The sequence below is a fragment of the Amphibalanus amphitrite genome, unplaced genomic scaffold (assembly GCF_019059575.1).
Source record: "Amphibalanus amphitrite isolate SeventyFive unplaced genomic scaffold, NRLGWU_Aamphi_draft 001121F_arrow, whole genome shotgun sequence".
Classification (NCBI taxonomy): domain Eukaryota; kingdom Metazoa; phylum Arthropoda; class Thecostraca; order Balanomorpha; family Balanidae; genus Amphibalanus; species Amphibalanus amphitrite.
In genome coordinates, this window is record NW_024882615.1 from 1,352 (window position 1) to 18,881 (window position 17,530).

The 17,530-nt window shown below is 49.4% G+C and overlaps 1 protein-coding gene across 1 annotated transcript; it reads right to left on the minus strand.

The window, feature by feature from the left end:
- Positions 1-255: 255 nt before the first annotated feature.
- LOC122370304 (solute carrier family 2, facilitated glucose transporter member 2-like) lies at positions 256-17,062 on the minus strand (the record flags this gene model as incomplete). Its single annotated transcript, XM_043345775.1, has 2 exons — positions 16,957-17,062; positions 256-1,221 (listed from the first exon to the last, which is right to left on the minus strand). Coding segments are annotated over exons 1-2 (990 nt in total), but the record flags the coding sequence as incomplete, so codon positions are not given.
- Positions 17,063-17,530: the final 468 nt, after the last annotated feature.

A 17,530-nucleotide genomic window follows, 5' to 3' on the forward strand; every position in this document is an offset into this window, starting at 1 on the left:
CTCTTGAAACTTTTCCCAGAGCTGTTGCTAGGTTCGATTCTTGAAAGGCTAACGGCCCAATTATATTTAGGCCATAAAAACCGGAGAAATAATTATTTCTCCGGTTTTTGCATCATTCATAAAGTGGGCACATTAAAACGCGGTCAGATGGGCGGTGTAATAACGTGCACAAATTAAGATGAGACACGTTATAATTGAGCCGAAAGCTCAATATAATCTGGATGAGTCTTGACACCCGTGAGTCTCCGGTCTCACCTGGAGCAGCAGGACGCGGCTGCAGCGCTCCAGCAGCGGCCCGGACAGCAGGAACGCCAGCGACATGGCGGCCGTCACGTACACGGAGCTGTAGAACGGGTTCACGTCCTGGCCGGTCAGCTGGAACACGGTCGGCGCGAACTGCGCCACGCCCAGGCCGCCCGAGAACACCATACAGAAGAACTGCACCAGCAGCAGCAGCGTCGGGTGCAGGTTCTCCCAGCGACCGAACACCAGCCCCAGGCCGCGCAGAACCCCGGAGGACGGCTGGTGCGCGTGCGCCAGCGAGCCCTCGATGTCGCGCACGCCCTGCTTGATGTCGAACTCTGGTCCGTGGAAGAAGCGGAGCGACTCCTCAGCTTCCTCTCGTGAATGGCCGTGCGCCAGCAGCCACTTGGGCGAGCGGGGCAGGAACAGTAGACCGCACGCCTGTACCACGGCTGCAGTAGTCTCCAGCGCAAACTCGATGGTGCGCCAGGGGAGCCGTGATCCCAGTCCCAGCACCACCACGATACAGACAGGTGTCACCGTGTTGAGGATGTTACCGATCAGTCCGCGCACCTCCCGGCCAGTCACCTCTCCGACATAGGCACGCGCCGGGCCCTCCACCACGCCAAAATAGAGTCCGACGAGCAGGCGGCCGGCCAGCGTCCAGGCGAACGTCGGTCCCAGTCCGACCATGGCAGCGCCTGTGAGGGCCAGCGGCAGCGCGGCCAGAAGAAGTCGAGGAGCGCCCACGCGCGGGGAGAGCCAGATGGATGCCAGCGTGCCCGGGATGTTGCCAAAGGTGAAGGAGGAGACGATCCAGGTGATCTGTGTGACGGAGAGCCTGCTGGCGTTGCTGCCGGCGGCGGGGGGCTCATCGTGCGCCAGGGCTGACGTCTCCTGGGCGAACAGGACGCTGCCGGAGCCGACGGCGCCGCCCAGGATGACGAACGTCTGCGCACAGATGAGGGCCGCAGCCAGCTGTCGGACAGAGATGGGATCGTGTCAGATGAGGGCCGCAGCCAGCTGTCGAACAGAGATGGGATAGTGTCAGATGAGGGCCGCAGCCAGCTGTCGGACAGAAAGAAAAGTATGTCACCTGAGTGCAGCAGCCAGTTGTCCGATAGAAACTACCTAACTTAATCCGACTACAAACTGTCAGATGGGACGTACCTCACGTACCGGCTATACCTACATGCCCCTGCAGATGAACATGTGGATTGTGGGCACATCAAAGACGTTGTCCATAACTGAGTTAACCGATTGGATTGAAAATTCATAGGATCACTCACAGACTTCTCTATGAAAAGTCTGTGTACAATTATGACAGGACAGACAGCAGCAGCGGTTATTGCCCACTCTCAGCGGTTATTTGCGGTGATTTATCAGCTAGTTAATCTTGCTAATACTTGCTAGTTAATCGGTCACGATTGCATGATTGATGGATTTCGGCAACGGGATGAGCTCAGGAGAAGGTTCGCTGCCTAAGCTGACGCGCTGGATTATTGTGTGATTATAACGTTACGAGACGGTAAAACGATCGTACCGAAACGGTGACTCTAAATTTTTGTCTATTATATTCTTAACGCTTTTGATCTAGGTATTTGGCCCTCCGGTAACGAGATAACGTCATATCGCTCACAAAAACCTTGAGATTAATGTCCTAGCATACCATAAAGGCATCTCTCCTCCGGCTAAGGACATTGTAAATCACATGTGATTAACCGCGCTCCAGTGCGGTAGTGCCACTGGGCGTGGCCTTCTGTCCGAGATGCCTTCTTCCTCCGGAGTTCCCCGCTGTGGTATCTGTGTCAGTGTAAACTGAGCTTGCCACCCTCCCCTCCCCCCAGGCACATACACAGAGAGGCCTCCATCCGACGCGGCCTTGCCGCCGCCGTATAAGACCGGACGTTATCCCATCAGAGCTCCAGTGCGACGGCCACTTTTCCTATTCCGTTGTGACGCCCGTTTTTATTGCAATTTGTCATCGATGACCGTCAAGGGGCCCGCCGACCACACCCCGCCGGAGGTCAGGAGTCACGGCGAGCCGGCGAGGTCGCGGCTCCGCGCCGCGGAAGTGTCGCAGAGGTCGCAGCTGGAGACGGACGCGCCGGTCCGGTCCCTAGACGCGGCCATCCATAACGGGAGAGGTGTGTCGGGTGGTCGTGCTCCGGTTCTGTCGCCCGTACAGACGCCAGACGGGACGGGAGTGGCCACAGACAAGGACACAGAGGATAAGAATAAAGAAGTAGGTACTGAGAAAGACGCCGGGCGGTGTCGCTACATGGAGGAGTGGAGCAAGACATCGGGCTCGTGTCCGTAACAGCTTGTGTGCCGATTATAAGACCACTCTTATGCTTGATCTTCTTGACATTTCAGATGTCTTGTGATTATACTTCAAGAGATGAAGGTGAACAGGCTTCATACGAGACCATAACGAGGAAATTAGGTACAGGAACAAGGTTCATAGGTAAAGGAGCGTTTTTCTTTTTTAGACGCCTCTACGATGAACTCACAACTCAATTATGTTTCACCGAAGTCCGAAGCTCTGACTGGTTCCCTTTCACACACCGCCAGTGATCACCCTTTCCAGAGGCTCTGTCAAGTTTTTATCGAGTGATCACCTGTCCCGCTCATTAGTGGCCGTGTGATGGACCAGGTGACCCATTTATGTCACATTTCACTCGCACGAGCGCACGCGACGATGTGTTGGAGCGCCCGCCGTTCGGCGAACGGGTCATGCCGTCTTCCGTCGGCCCAGTGAATGATGGAGCAACTGCGCAATATGATAGGCCGAACCTGAAGCCACGTCGGGCGGCCTATGTGGCAGGTGGAATACCTAGACGGACGGTATGGCCCAGCCATCGTTACAATGACCGTGACGTGCCGATGCGCCCGATACGAAACGGGAGCACATCAGATGTGTGTGACAGCATGTCGACAGGGAAAGGTCAGCGTGGTATGGTCACAAAAAGTGGGACATGGATGCCGTGTTTTATGAGCACACGGGATGGGAGTGATGAGTCGTGAAGTCGCTTCCCGAGGAGAATGTCTGGGCTAAGGTAAGAAGTTGTCTCGTCTTATATTTAATAGCGAAAAGTACTTGATCCAACATAATGTAGATTCTAGGTACTCACTAGTTCAACAACCATAAAGACGAACATGTAGGAAGAACAATAACATTAATTTCGCCCATCGAAAATACCACTAAAAAATCAAAATAATGTAATTTCCAAGTTCCAGCCAGACGACGGGCTTCGTTCAGTCTGAAAAAAAAAATCGTGGACAATGGTTATCGATTCATTGTTGCATTATGTATTACGTCAGCCCGTTATCTTACTCAATCCAGGCACCCCTCAGCGGGCGCGGCGCCGCCCCTCCCCTCCCCTCTCCTCCCCTCCCAGACAGCTGACGGGACCACCGCAGTCTGCCCGGGGGCACCATGCGTCAGCCGGGATCATGACCTTGACATCGGAGCCGCCCGGCCCGCACGCGCGTGGCTCGGCTAACCGCTAATGGAAATCGTGGTCGGATCCAAACGTGTTTCGAGCGTCAATGAAATGAGCTGGGTCACGAGGTAGATAATGAAGTGCGCATGGAAAGGTCAAGTCATCAAAAGATCGATCTTACGGGTTGATGTAGCTTGATCGTTTCAAGTGGACGAAATGTTATTATCTTGCATTGCGATGCGTTAGCGAATTGCATCATTTATCTGATCTCGTACCGTATATCGTACGAACAAAAATAACAGCAATAAAGAGATAATGATAACAATACCTAATGACAATAACAATAATAATCATAATAATAATCCTAATAACTTATTATTATTATTATTATAATTATTATGACCATTACTATAATAATAATAATAGTAAGAAGAAGAAGAAGAAGAAGGGGAAGAAGAAGCAGAGGCCCTGCCTGGCCTTAAATGCGGACTCCCGTCTCTCCCTCTCACTTCTTTGTAGAATGTAGATCCGCCAATGATCCAGCACCGTGATTGACCTTTACGATAAGAACTGAGGCTGAATTTCCGCGCCGGCCCCACCTCTGACTGGGTCATTCACATTGGACCGGCGCATTACATCAGCCTACTGACCGCACCGGTGCCGTGTTCTAGCGCCCCCGTGTGTGGACTGCTGCCTATGGAGCCCGGAGCCACTGGCCATTACGACCGATTACGACACGCGTGTCAGCGTATAGGGGCGCCGGTCCCAGTTTCACAATCGGCTCGGTCCGGCCCGCCAGGCAGTCTGGCCGGCCGGAGTCAGGGGGACCGGGGGACGGGGGCGGGGCGGCGCGGCGCGGTACCTAATGCGACTGGAGTGCTGACCGGGCTGGAACCGATCAAAACGGGGTGGTGCGTAAAGCCCTGCGAAAAGTGGGCGCCGGGAGGCTCATAGAACACTATAAAATTATGAATGCCTATAGCTTCCCAGTACCGTAGGACCTATGTTTGGTGTAACTAGAAATAAGTCTGCTTATTCTAAGGTTGAAGCGATTAAGTCCCGAGTCCGTTTAAAAATTCCGCTTTATATCAATGATGTAACGACTTGACTGCAGCGACTGATGTTTAGAAAGGAAGTTAAATTCATGCATTAGGGGAAGTTGGGGGAACGCCGAAGACTTTTTTTCTGACGCCCGTAGCACGCAAGGTAGACAACATACGCTATTCTTGTTGGCGTCATTCGAGAGGCCAGTCTTTTGCCTTTCAAACATACCAGGCGCATTTGATGAATTCGCATACCGTTAAGCGCACAAACTAAAAATATTAAAGAAGTGACTTTTTCGGCGTTGCCCCGGACTGCGGGGAAAGCCGAAAATGGGAGAAATGATCTACGGGGAATGCCGACATTGATGTTTTGCCATTTTATCTCAAACTTTATCCAGAATTCATCAAAGCTGACACACGTTTCAAGAGCTTGAGGACGCGGTGCACACTGGAAGTTATAATTGTGTGATATAATAAGAAAATGCCAGGTAAATCATTCCTTATAGGTAACAGGCCGTTGTGTCGGTTGAAAGTGTAATTTGTGTGACTAAAAATACGCGTTGCTATTCTACAGCAGTAAAGTCCACGTAGCGTGCTTTTAACACGTGCGTAATCGCACGTTTTCGGCATTACCCCAGCCAGCCATACTTTCATTTGCAGGCCCATAACTTTTCAACGTGCTGTATAAATTTCAAATAGGCAGCACACTTATGCAAAGACATGCTAAAGATTACTTGACCGAATTGGCCAGACAAACGGTAGCATAATGAGTAAAAAATGCAGCTTCAAAGGCGCATGTAGTACAAGGGAAACGTACCTTGAAAACGCTCTTGGCGCCCTCACAGTCGAAGTATTCCGAATGACGACTCGTAACAAACATGCGATAATTGTAGTTACTTAAGCTTCAGAGCATCACTGACAGGTGGCATCCATGTTTTACGGTTTTCGAAATATCTCGAATTTCGGCTTTGCCCCAACTCCGGCATTGCCCCAACTTCCCCTACTCCAATTCGTTTACAACATGAAACATGCCTCATCCGTCTTCCGGCACCCATTAACACTGAACCTTACACTGAGCTGTACAATGACTCGCAAACAATGCACATTATAGCCTTGAAGTAACTTACGAAACATTCAAAGCTTTGCATGCCGCACAAATGGACTGGTGTAAATGAAGCTTAATTGTTACATCTTGTTCACGAAGGGCAGCGTTAATATTCTTATAGCAGTCGGTTCCGAATGATTATAAGGAATAAGTCGGTTAAGCACGTTACTTGCTGTCGTGGCCGTTCTATCGAACATATGTATACCTATTAATCTTTAATCGCATCAGAGACAGACCCACCGCACGCGTGCTTTATGCGTCCGCCCGTATATTCGAGGTTAAATGTGGCAGTGAAGCTCACGCTACAGACGTTACAAGACGTTTGGCAGAGTTGATTTGGCCTTGTAATCAATTAATGCATGTTTTATCCTTGAAATGATGTTGGACGGTGTGAGCTGTATCGGCGATCTCCGATATCTTCCGGGCTAATCAATTTCTCGCCTTCTTGACCTGACATGGCACATCGTTCTACAATGCATGCTTGCACAGGTTTCGCCAGACATGAAACAATATGTGGATGAATTACTGATAGGACTCTTGAAGAATTGCTTTATCGAACGTTTAAATCAGTTCAAGATCATCGACTCGACGCGACCAATCTCACACGTATCGAACCCACCAACCTTAGCAGTTCATGTCGATGCAATGAGGAAGCTCGAGCGGAACGAACGGGCTTCTTCCCACCTCGACCTGTCTTCCGTGTGTCTTCGATGGTGTGGTGTCGAACCGCAGGGTCACGGGTCACGTGCCGCCAGGTCAGAGGTCACGGTATCGCGCGGGGGAACTGTGTAACCCGGGACATGTGAGGGAGGCAGCTCACCATGCCTCAAGGCCGAGCGGGGCACCCTCCCAGCCGGTCAGAGAAGTGGAGAGCTGCAGGGCACTAACGGAGCCGACTCATGGCTGCAGCATGGCGGCTGGGCAAACACTTCTCTATGGGCAGTGGAGTGTCATTGCATTACCAAACTGGTTTGGGATTATTAAGCTATTACACGGACAGCGAAAATTATCGCCGTTTGCAAGTGAATTGTGCATTCATTATAAGTGATGATGAGTTGTTAACTTATTAAGAAAATATAATACCTAATTGACTTACGAGTAGCGCTCCCACTCTTACCAAATGCCGTCGGTTTTAGATGTTTTTACCAGGTAGCCTTTACCCATTTAAATGACAACAACATTCGGACTGACCGTCAATTAGTTCCCATAACATGAAGCGGCGCAACAGCACAGCTGACGAAATATAATCCACCGTTTACTATAAAGAGCCCGGGTTATGGGGACAATAAATCAACCACAACGCGCTAACCTCTCACGGCAATGAGGCACTGCCTCGCGGCATCTCCGTGGGTATTCGCGGTGTGGTCGGAGGGACCAGTCAGCGTGGCGGCGGTGACCAGTCGGAGAAAGTCGGTGGGAGGGGCTGCCACCCTCGTGGGGGGCCGGCCGGCTGCTCTGGGTCGGGGCCAAGGCTGCTCACCGGACGACCGCGCCGGGTGCGGAGGGGATCTACGAGCCCCTGCCGCCGCCCGATCCGGCGAAACATGACGGCTTGGTGCGAGGTGATGGCAGCGAATTTATTGCCGTTTTGCCACTGTTTCTAATTCTCAATGAGTGCACGATGCATTAAAATGAGGTGTAAAGTTAATATCCCAGCAAACATGCCCACATGGGTCCCATATGGGGTGAACATGGGCCAGATGGGCCCACGTGGGACATGGGCTACAGATGGGCTACCCATATGGGCCCCATATGGGATAAAAATGGGCCAGATGGGCCAAACGCATGCATGGGCTGGAGATGGGCATCCCATGTGGGTCCCATATGGGGTGAACATGGGCCAGATGGGCCCACGTGGGACATGGGCTACAGATGGGCTACCCATATGGGTCCCATGTGGGCGCCGCGTGGGTCCCATATGGGGCCTACGTGGGCTGACCCATATGGGTCCCACGTGTCACCCACTGCCATTCCCATGTGGGACCCATATGGAAGAGGTGGGGGGCCCATGTGGGCCCCATATGGGAACCATGTGGGCATGTTTGCTGGGATAGATGCAAGTGGGGATGCGAAATATGGTACTTATCGCGACATGCATAATTAGCAAATGTAATAGTTGGAAAAGCAGCACGGCTATATTTGTAGGTACGTTGAATACATAGATATCTGCGAGTTACGTTCACCGTTCACGCAGAGGGACTGGCGACATCTTAGAATAGCTTGACGTATGAAACGTAGCCAAGAACAACGAACACCATCCCAGTTGGGCGTTGATTTGCACTGCAGCATCAGGGCGATCTGCGGACTGTTTACAAATACTCAGTGTCCGGAAAGCACATTGTGTGGCGCACACAATGCAAGCATGCATAGTACAATAGGTACCATTGCCTTTCGATCGGTCCATTTCAAGGACGTCTTTCAGTCACTTTCAGGTAGGGAGGACAAACATCCGTTTGAAAAAGCTGTTGACTCGTGGGGTCCACCGGACTGCATTGATTACCCCAGCTCAGTATACGGAGCGATGAGCTGGGTCCATCATTGCGATCCATGGTCAGATTGCGTAAGACGCTTTACTGACTCAACTTACTAAGTATATAAGTTTGACAATTGACGATAACTTGCGAGCAATGGCGCTACCATCAATGTGATAGACTATAGGTAAGACATAAAATGAATAATTTTTGCTCTCGTTCTTTTATTGTACCGCATCTTGTCGAGCTTGCCCGAATAATCAATTCAAAATCAACAGTCAGGTTTTATACCAACTGGCATAAAACCTGAGTCTGGCTGAAATAGCGATCGCTCATTTGTGTAATATTTATGTGTTCCTACCCAGTCTCAGTCAAAGCGTCCCAATCAACAATCAAGATATAGTGTTTTTTGATTTGTTTTAAGCTTTTAATCGTTGACAACAATATCATTTTGGGTTTACTCAAGGGAATTTAGTTTATGTTCTCCTCCAGTGTTCAGTAGCGGCGGAACACCTTCAATTAAGGGGGGGGGGGCACTGCCGACTTTTGGTCCCATTCTTTCCATTCAACGCCCATAGGGCTAATGTTAAAAAGCCAAAGTCAAAGGGGGGCACGGTGCCCCGGTGCCCTCCCCGTTCCGCCGCCTATATGTCAGTGTTGACCGGCGTCTGTTTTTCTTATTTGATATTTTGGTACATACGTCGTACCTAATGTTACCTAATGTACATACTCGTACCTAATGCTTACTCGCACATACCTAAGTTATGAAAAAAGGTAGCTTCATTAAATGAGCCTGTAATTTTTTTTTATAGGTAGATACCCAACGTTAACTCGCAATCTTTAGGCCTCATTTTCCTCATTTCCACTAATATGGTATTATCTATTCATAAGAGCTTAAACACGCCTAGGGGACTGGAATAATCCGGCGGTCTCTCCTCCTAAGCCCAGTTCTAGTAGTTACGTAATTCTGACACCACAAAGTTCGGTACAGTCGTGTACAGGTTGATGGTCCTCTACTCTTTATCCACGGGGTTCCTATGGCTCAGCATTGGCAGCAGCCGCCTGGTACCGGTAGGCTGTGCCGCATGACCCGAAAGTTATGCGGCACAGTCTACCCACGCCGTTTGACATCGGCTCGGGTCGCCGGGTGGAGCGCTTTGTAGACCAGTTGTTGCGTCAGACCAGCGCGGGGGGGGAGGGGCTCGTCTCAGTGGTTGGCGTGGGCTGGCGAGTGGTGTGGGGCGTGTTGGTGGACCATGGGGGCTGGTCGGGTGTGTGCGGTCACTTCCTGGACCTGCATTGCTCTTTTTGCGTCGCTTAACAATTGCATTCCTGTTTGAATATAATTTACTTTACTTGTGCATTGTGCAAAACGTGATTTGGCACGGTATCGAGGCAACCATAGGTCTTGTGCCTATGCATGATATTTAGGCAATGCGTTTATGAAAACGGTAGATTGATACTGTATGTCAATTCGTATGCTAAATGTCGGCACGTATTAAATGAATGAATGAATCAATCAATCAATCAAACTATCAATCGACATTATTCGACATGTATAAAACCGTAACCACTAATAGCAATCAAACCATCCTAACTCGGAAAAGTAGCCGGAGCCCTGATGAGGCTCGAACCGGGACTCCACGCTGTAAACTTTGCCTATGATCCATTATCATTCCACCAAGCTAGAGTGACCGGCAACCGGACCCACAAAAACATTAATTGACTTTGCCGCCGACCTCCCGGCCCCGCCGCCCGCCCGGCCGGACTTTGCCCCGGTCATAGCCACCATCCGGTGTAGCTCAGCGTAGGAGTGCTCGACTGTCAGACTGACCGGTAGTGAGGGGCCCGGTTCGAAACGCTTCGGATGCTAGATGTTTATTTCTCGTTGGGAGGCTTTGCGTTTAGTCCACTTTTCAGAAAGATCATTTGGTGACTGACCTGTTTTCTTTCTTTGCTGCAATTCATGAGGAGACCGTATGCACCCTTACCTGTCCTTCCGCACCCCACTTGGGAGATGGGTGGTTGCCCCCCCCCCCATGGGTTTTGTGAATATATCTAAAACGAATTTTTGGAGGGGGATACGATCGGTTCTATGCGACAAGTGACCACAAACGCCCAGCCCCAAGTCCGCTCACTCCTTACCATATCACCCCTCCCCACAACACACTCCAGCCCGCCTCATCCACTGAGCCGAGCCATAACGAGCCTCAGCGCCCCGGGGCGCGACCTGTCAGCGAACACTGTTATATAATAACAGTGACAATATATCAAATCCTTGAAACTCTATGAATGTCGTCTCGCAGATCCGGCAGTTTGGGCTTCAACGACTGAATGTTGAGGTGTCCAATTATCAGGTCTGGTCCAGTGTCGCCGTGGCGGCGCCAGCTCGCGCCGCCTCGATGTCCCCGACGCCTGGACGCGCCCCTGCCCCCGCGGCGCACGCAACCGCCGGCCCGCGTCCCCGCCGGTTCGCTGACAGGTCGCGCCCCGGGGCGCTGAGGCTCGTTATGGCTCGGCTCAGTGGATGAGGCGGGCTGGAGTGTGTTGTGGGGAGGGGTGATATGGTAAGGAGTGAGCGGACTTGGGGCTGGGCGTTTGTGGTCACTTGTCGCATAGAACCGATCGTATCCCCCTCCAAAAATTCGTTTTAGATATATTCACAAAACCCATGGGGGGGGGGGCAACCACCCATCTCCCAAGTGGGGTACGGAGGGACAGGTAAGGGTGCATACGGTCTCCTCATGAATTGCAGCAAAGAAAGAAAACAGGTCAGTCACCAAATAATCTTTCTGAAAAGTGGACTAAACGCAAAGCCTCCCAACGAGAAATAAACATCCAGCATCCGAAGCGTTTCGAACCGGGCCCCTCACTACCGGTCAGTTTGACAGTCGAGCACTCCTACGCTGAGCTACACCGGATGGTGGCTATAGCCGGGGCAAAGTCTGGCCGGGCGGGCGGAGGGGCCGGGAGGTCGGCGGCAAAGTCAATAAATGTTTTTGTTGGTTCGGGTGCCGGTCACTCTAGCTTGGTGGAATGATGATGGATCATAGGCAAAATTTACAGCGTGGAGTCCCGGTTCGAGCCTCATCAGGGCTCCGGCTGCTTTTCCGAGTTAGGATGGTTTGATTGCTATTAGTGGTTACGGTTTTATACATGTCGATTGATAGTTTGATTGATTGATTGATTCATTCATTCATTTAATACGTGCCGACATTTAGCATACGAATTGACATACAGTATCAATCTACCGTTTTCATAAACGGTATCATGCATATCATCAATCTAAATATCCTAAATATCATGCATAGGCACAAGACCTATGGTTGCCTCGATACCGTGCCAAATCACGTTTTGCACAATGCACAAGTAAAGTAAATTATATTCGCTGGGTCTTTCATGCATTGTGCTTATCAAAAACAGGAATCAATTGTTAAGCGACGCAAAAAGTGCAATGCAGGTCCAGGAAGTGACCACACACACCCAACCAGCCCCCATGGTCCACCAACACGCCCCACACCACTCGCCAGCCCACGCCAACCACTGAGACGAGCCCCTCCCCCCCCGCGCTGGTCTGACGCAACAACTGGTCTACAAAGCGCTCCACCCGGCGACCCGAGCCGATGTCAAACGGCGTGGGTAGACTGTGCCGCATAACTTTCGGGTCATGCGGCACAGCCTACCGGTACCAGGCGGCTGCTGCCAATGATGAGCCATAGGAACCCCGTGGATAAAGAGTAGAGGACCATCAACCTGTACACGACTGTACCTACCTATATGAGGTAGATAGGTAAGAAAGTGAACCCAGTTGGTATACGTATATCTATGCCATACAAACAGTATAGGTACCTATAGGTACCATAGGCACTTACGCTATATCGGGATGACCTCTCTCATCTCCAATTGTTCCGTGATAAGCTTCCTCAATATATGTTTTCTGTCCTCCCAAAGCGTCTTTCACTCCGCGTCTTTCAGCCCTTACTGAAGCCCTGGTATAACTAAAGTTTTATCTGGCATATTTTGATAATGATCCCTGTGGTTGAAACCAAGATTCTTACAGATAGTCGAAATCTTCAATAATTATTTCCACAGTTAGCATTTGGCATTTCATTGTAAGGAGGCCATTTAAAAGCAGCTTTTCTCAAACTACTTAGGTATACCTATGGCTGACATACCTATGTATGTACTTACAAGTAAGTGCGTGCTCCAGGAAGTAAACTTAATCGAACAATATATTGCTCGACTGAGCACAGAAAACATTTGCAACAAAAAAAAAGAGGGCGAACTACGTGACAGGCGTGTGACTTCACCAGCCGACGTTTCACCTTTGACCTCTCCCCAATCCCCGTGATGACATCTGATGACCTCTGACCTGTGACCGACACTGGGGCACCGTAATGTCGCGACTCGTGCACGCCGGATCATCAACGAAAACACTTGCGACAAAAAATAGTGACAAAGATAGCATCGATAAATGCTCGCCATTTATTTACTTTTGTTGCGATTCTAGTCTAGTTAGGTATATAGTTTATATAGATATTGCATGTTGCATTTGCATTTGTAAACCGGTAGGTAACCTACTTATTTATCAATCCGCTTGCTCACCCATGCACCACAAAAAAGTCTATACGGTTTCCCTGCTAAAGCCCATGTTAACACTGGCATTCGTGTTCGGTATTTCTCTCCTTTCATCTCTGCAACACCTCTCTTGTTGATGACGTCACGCAGCAATCTCAACGCTCAACATATTTGCGGAAGAGGGCATGATGTGGCTCCCCAATCCCCTCCCAGACGGCCACAAGTGAAAGTAAAGCACTGCACAATATTTGCTCCGCGATTCGTTTTGCGCAGCATGGCGATTGCAGCGATTTCGAACCGTGGTGGGTTATGTCACTCAAGTGGGAACACACGCCATGAGGGCTCGCTCGTCTGGAAAAGACACGTTGACGTAACCCCAACCGTGCCTGAGATTCGCGCAGGCAGTGAGAATCTACATACGTCACATCCTGACCGTGACTTAAGCGCTGCTAGATGACGGATCTATACGCCTGTCTACGTTACATCAAAGACGCCCTTGGTACCTACTTGGTAGATACTTTAACATTAAGTAATGAACACTCATAAATTATGACTCTAAACTCAATGTGATATAAGTTTAGAATGACGTCTCTTTCTCTCGGTGCTTTCTCATGCATGCATAATTTACATGGTGCATAAGAAGATCCCATATGTGGCTTTTGATGTGCTATAAACGTAATAAGACCGGTCTGCTTTGAAGGATTCCCGTTTATCTTCCCGGCATCACCTGTTCACAATGGGAATTACCAGCGTTACAGTTTCACGGCTTATCTCGGGGCGCGGTTTGCATCACGGTACCGGGCTCTGTCACATAACGGCGCCCGGCGTCACACTCGCGTTACACCTCTCGTTACTCAACGCGTCACACCGCAAGTGGCGGCCGTCACGCGAGACCGTGACGGCCAGCCGTGACGGAGTGACGGGGCGTGACGGCTGGTGACGTCACACAAGTCGTGATCAGCTGACGAGCGTGAGGCAATCGGTCGTGCCGTGGCCACACGCGGCGGTCAACAGGGTCCCGCCTATAGCGGAGATGCCTCCCTCCCAACATGAACTTGGTCAACATGAATGAATGTAGGTGACCTGATAGGCACTCATGTGACCTGGAGCTGATACCTTGAGGATACCCATGTGATCCGGGCTTAAAAGTTGCCCCATGCTGGAATGTTTAAAGAGGATGGTGACTTGGTGTGATTATCAGACAACAAAGACGCTGTATAAACTCTGAACTCACAGCTAATCATCTCTGCATATGCAATGTCTAGGGCCTATGGGTCTACATATGTAAGCTTAAATATGTTTCCAAAACAAGATCATTTTTAGTGGCCCAGTACGGTTGTACATAAGTCATCACACGCGATTTGAATTTCCCATGATAAACCGCTTTTACTTTGATTTAAATATTCCCTTGTAAGTTGTAATTCGGAGATTCAGACTGGTTTAGCGTGTCAGACCGGTCTAACTAAGTGCCTATGGCCTTGTATGTGCAATGCATTGTGTAGCCTCATTGCGACGACACTTTATTGCACAGGGCTTTATTGCAAAAGGCAATATCATGCGAACGACAGGACAACCGCTCCGTCATTCGTGTATAAGGTATATGATCGCGTACATAATGCATATACTACATTTGCTACTCTTTTCGTCTGAATTCTCTTTCATTCGATAATGGCCATGCGAGAGCCTTTAACACCTTAAAGGGACCCTCCCACCTTCAAAAAAGTTAATGAATTGGCATGAAAGTGATGTCGCTCGGTTCAGAAAGAGCGAAAACGAATATCTACCTACCAAATTTCACCGAAAAATATTCACCGGTTTTCAAGATATTTGACTTTTACTTTTGTTTACTTTTTTTGGGATCTCCGCTGTTTCTAGCGACTTTATTTTAGAAGTGCGGCGTTTGCGGCAGATGTTGCGCGCAAATAGCATATACCACCGCGTGCTACAAAACATTTTAGTCAAACATTTAAAAATCGTTAGATATCTGCGCTGACGTCACACATTCAGAGGGGTATTCCTAAGCATTAGCCCCTCTGAATCAAAATGCTGCAATTTTGAAATTCAATATTTCCGATTTAAGGCATTTCTCGATGTTGTGAGTGCCGAAACCGGTAATTGTGAGCCAGGGACCCCATTTTGGCTATCTCAACTCAAATCTAATGTTAAGGTGGGAGGGTCCCTTTAAGCTCCACTTCCAGCAGTACCTTAAGTATCATTATAAGCTAAGAAGCACTCCCATAATTCAAGTTAGGGCCTTTTGGCCACCGGTATGACTTTTTACTTCTGAGTTCGAACGAGGAAAACGTGTTCATTTATACAAAATTGTGGGAACGCCCACCACGCAGACAGTGCCACTAGACCATTTAATGGTCACTTGCTGACAATCGCAATGAATCGAACTTGTGCATCGTGTATCTCATATATGATCACGCAGCTCGTGGAGGTCGAAAAAATACGGAGAAATTGAATGAGATATATTATTCTTAAACTTCACTCGTTTTTAAAGGAAAAGGGCCACCTTTAACATGGGGATTGAAACTGAGATAGCCATCTTGTAGCCCGTGTCCGAAAACCTAGCTGTCAACCTCCTTACGGCCGATTTCGGCCTACATTCGTAGTTATCGGCAATTTTAAAAGAAAATACGCCAGCCGCCAGGAATGCGTCCTTATCCAAGGAATGCGTTCTTATCCGACAATACAGCCACCCGCGGCGAGGCTTTGGTTTTTTACCAATCAGCTCCAACCAGCTCAGCTTTAACCAATCAGCTTATCTGACACAATCCGACGAGTCTGTCTTCTGAACGCTGATTGGCTTGAGTGTGACGTCATCGCTATGCCATCATACAGTAGGTGCCGTAGAGAGTATCAACATAGTACCAATATGTTAAATAGTTTTAAATACTTTTTAGCGAATTGTGCAATTCTGGCACCAGTTTTAAAAAGAAAATGAAAAATAATAATGTCAAAATGAAAAACAACGATATCTTCATATTTCACGAAGGTGGCCCTTTTCCTTTAATAAAAACGTTAAATAAAGAGATAGGTATACGCAGGATAGGTATACCGACGATACATCTCAGTCACATTTAGATGTACTCACTTTCGCTTTCAATTGGGTGTCGATTAATTTTGCTGTAGCTTGTATGAACTCTGGCTCTTTGAATAAATGCTACATAAAATATGTGCATAGGTAAGGCCGTACCTCGTACGGGTGAGAACTCAGAAGTCAGAGCTAACACGGCAATATAGACACAACATCCAAAACTCGCAGTTCGTTATCATTTGATTTGAGGAACACGAAGAATGAAGATGCTATGCAGATCGGCAGCAATGAACTTGGATAGCGTTCTGGAGTCTGGATTACTTACAGCTAGTAACTCGCGTAAATGCAGGTACCTTTTATGTCACGGCTTCAACAATTCATATCTGAGGCCTGAGCTCTAGTCAATACCTATACCTATGGTTTCCCGAAAGTGAAACTTCTGTCATCGGAAGCTCTCACTGTATGATTACGATATGTTGCCCCATTAGAACAACTTTTATTTGGATAGGTATCTCATGTTCTCCCTAATTTGGTCAAAAACTTTCAACCGTTTTAACCAGAAATGCCCGAATTAAAAACATGTTTGAATTATTGCATAAACTCATCAATAATCGTACCATTATGTGGCAAAAGGCGATTATTTACGACATAGTAACCGTAACAGTAATTTACGATATAGTGATAAGTAGGCCATATAAGATGGTTTCAGTAGCTGTCAGGCATGCATTCGCAATTCGCAGAAGTCGCAAGAGGCAGGTAAACGGGTTTTGTTCATGATCGAGAGACGAGACATCAAAATCCGCGAGATTTTCCTGTTCGAAAATTTCTAAAGCGACTCTCGAAGCTGCCAGAGCGCTCGAAGCCACGCGGTAAACAGACAACGACATGGATAATTGATATAGACATGATTGGACAAAGCACACACTTTTCTCTATAGATAGAGAGCGTAGCCTGTGGACAAAGGCGTAGAAACAGACGGACGATGTGAGCCCCGAGCGCCGCCGTCGTCCGGCTGCAGCGTGCTCACCTGTTTGACGACGGCAGCCGACATGGTGCTAATGACGCCACGCGCGCTCTGCCAGTCGCTGCGCCCCGTCCGGCTCCGGTTCCACCTCTCCACTGACGCCTCCGACCGGCCCCGATCGCCTGGTGCCCTCGCGCCGCAGCGCCGCTGGCGACGGCCCCCGAGCGACCCCACACCGGTCGGCCGACGGGTCGGCACTTCCTCGGGCAGACGGCCTCGGCGGAGAGTCGAGGATTCACGGACACCGCACGGCGAGGTGGGGAGCTGGGGTGTCGGTGGGAGAGGAAACTGGAGGAGGTGCTCCCTGAGAAAACTCGCTTGTGGGCCCCACTACCGGTCTCTGATGGGCTGCTCAAACTCAGCATACAAATCCATCGGTTAGAACTGGAATTTGATACAAAAAAAAAACTGGGAAGATTTAAAATATGAGGATATAAAAACCAAGACGGGCGTATAAAAACTAGATAGTAGCAGGCCCTGCGGGCGAGGACTCCGAGTGGACGCTGGGCGGCGGGCGCGACTTGGCACTGCTAGTTGGGGGAGATTGTCGGCTCTCCGATAGCTAAATGGAGGACTG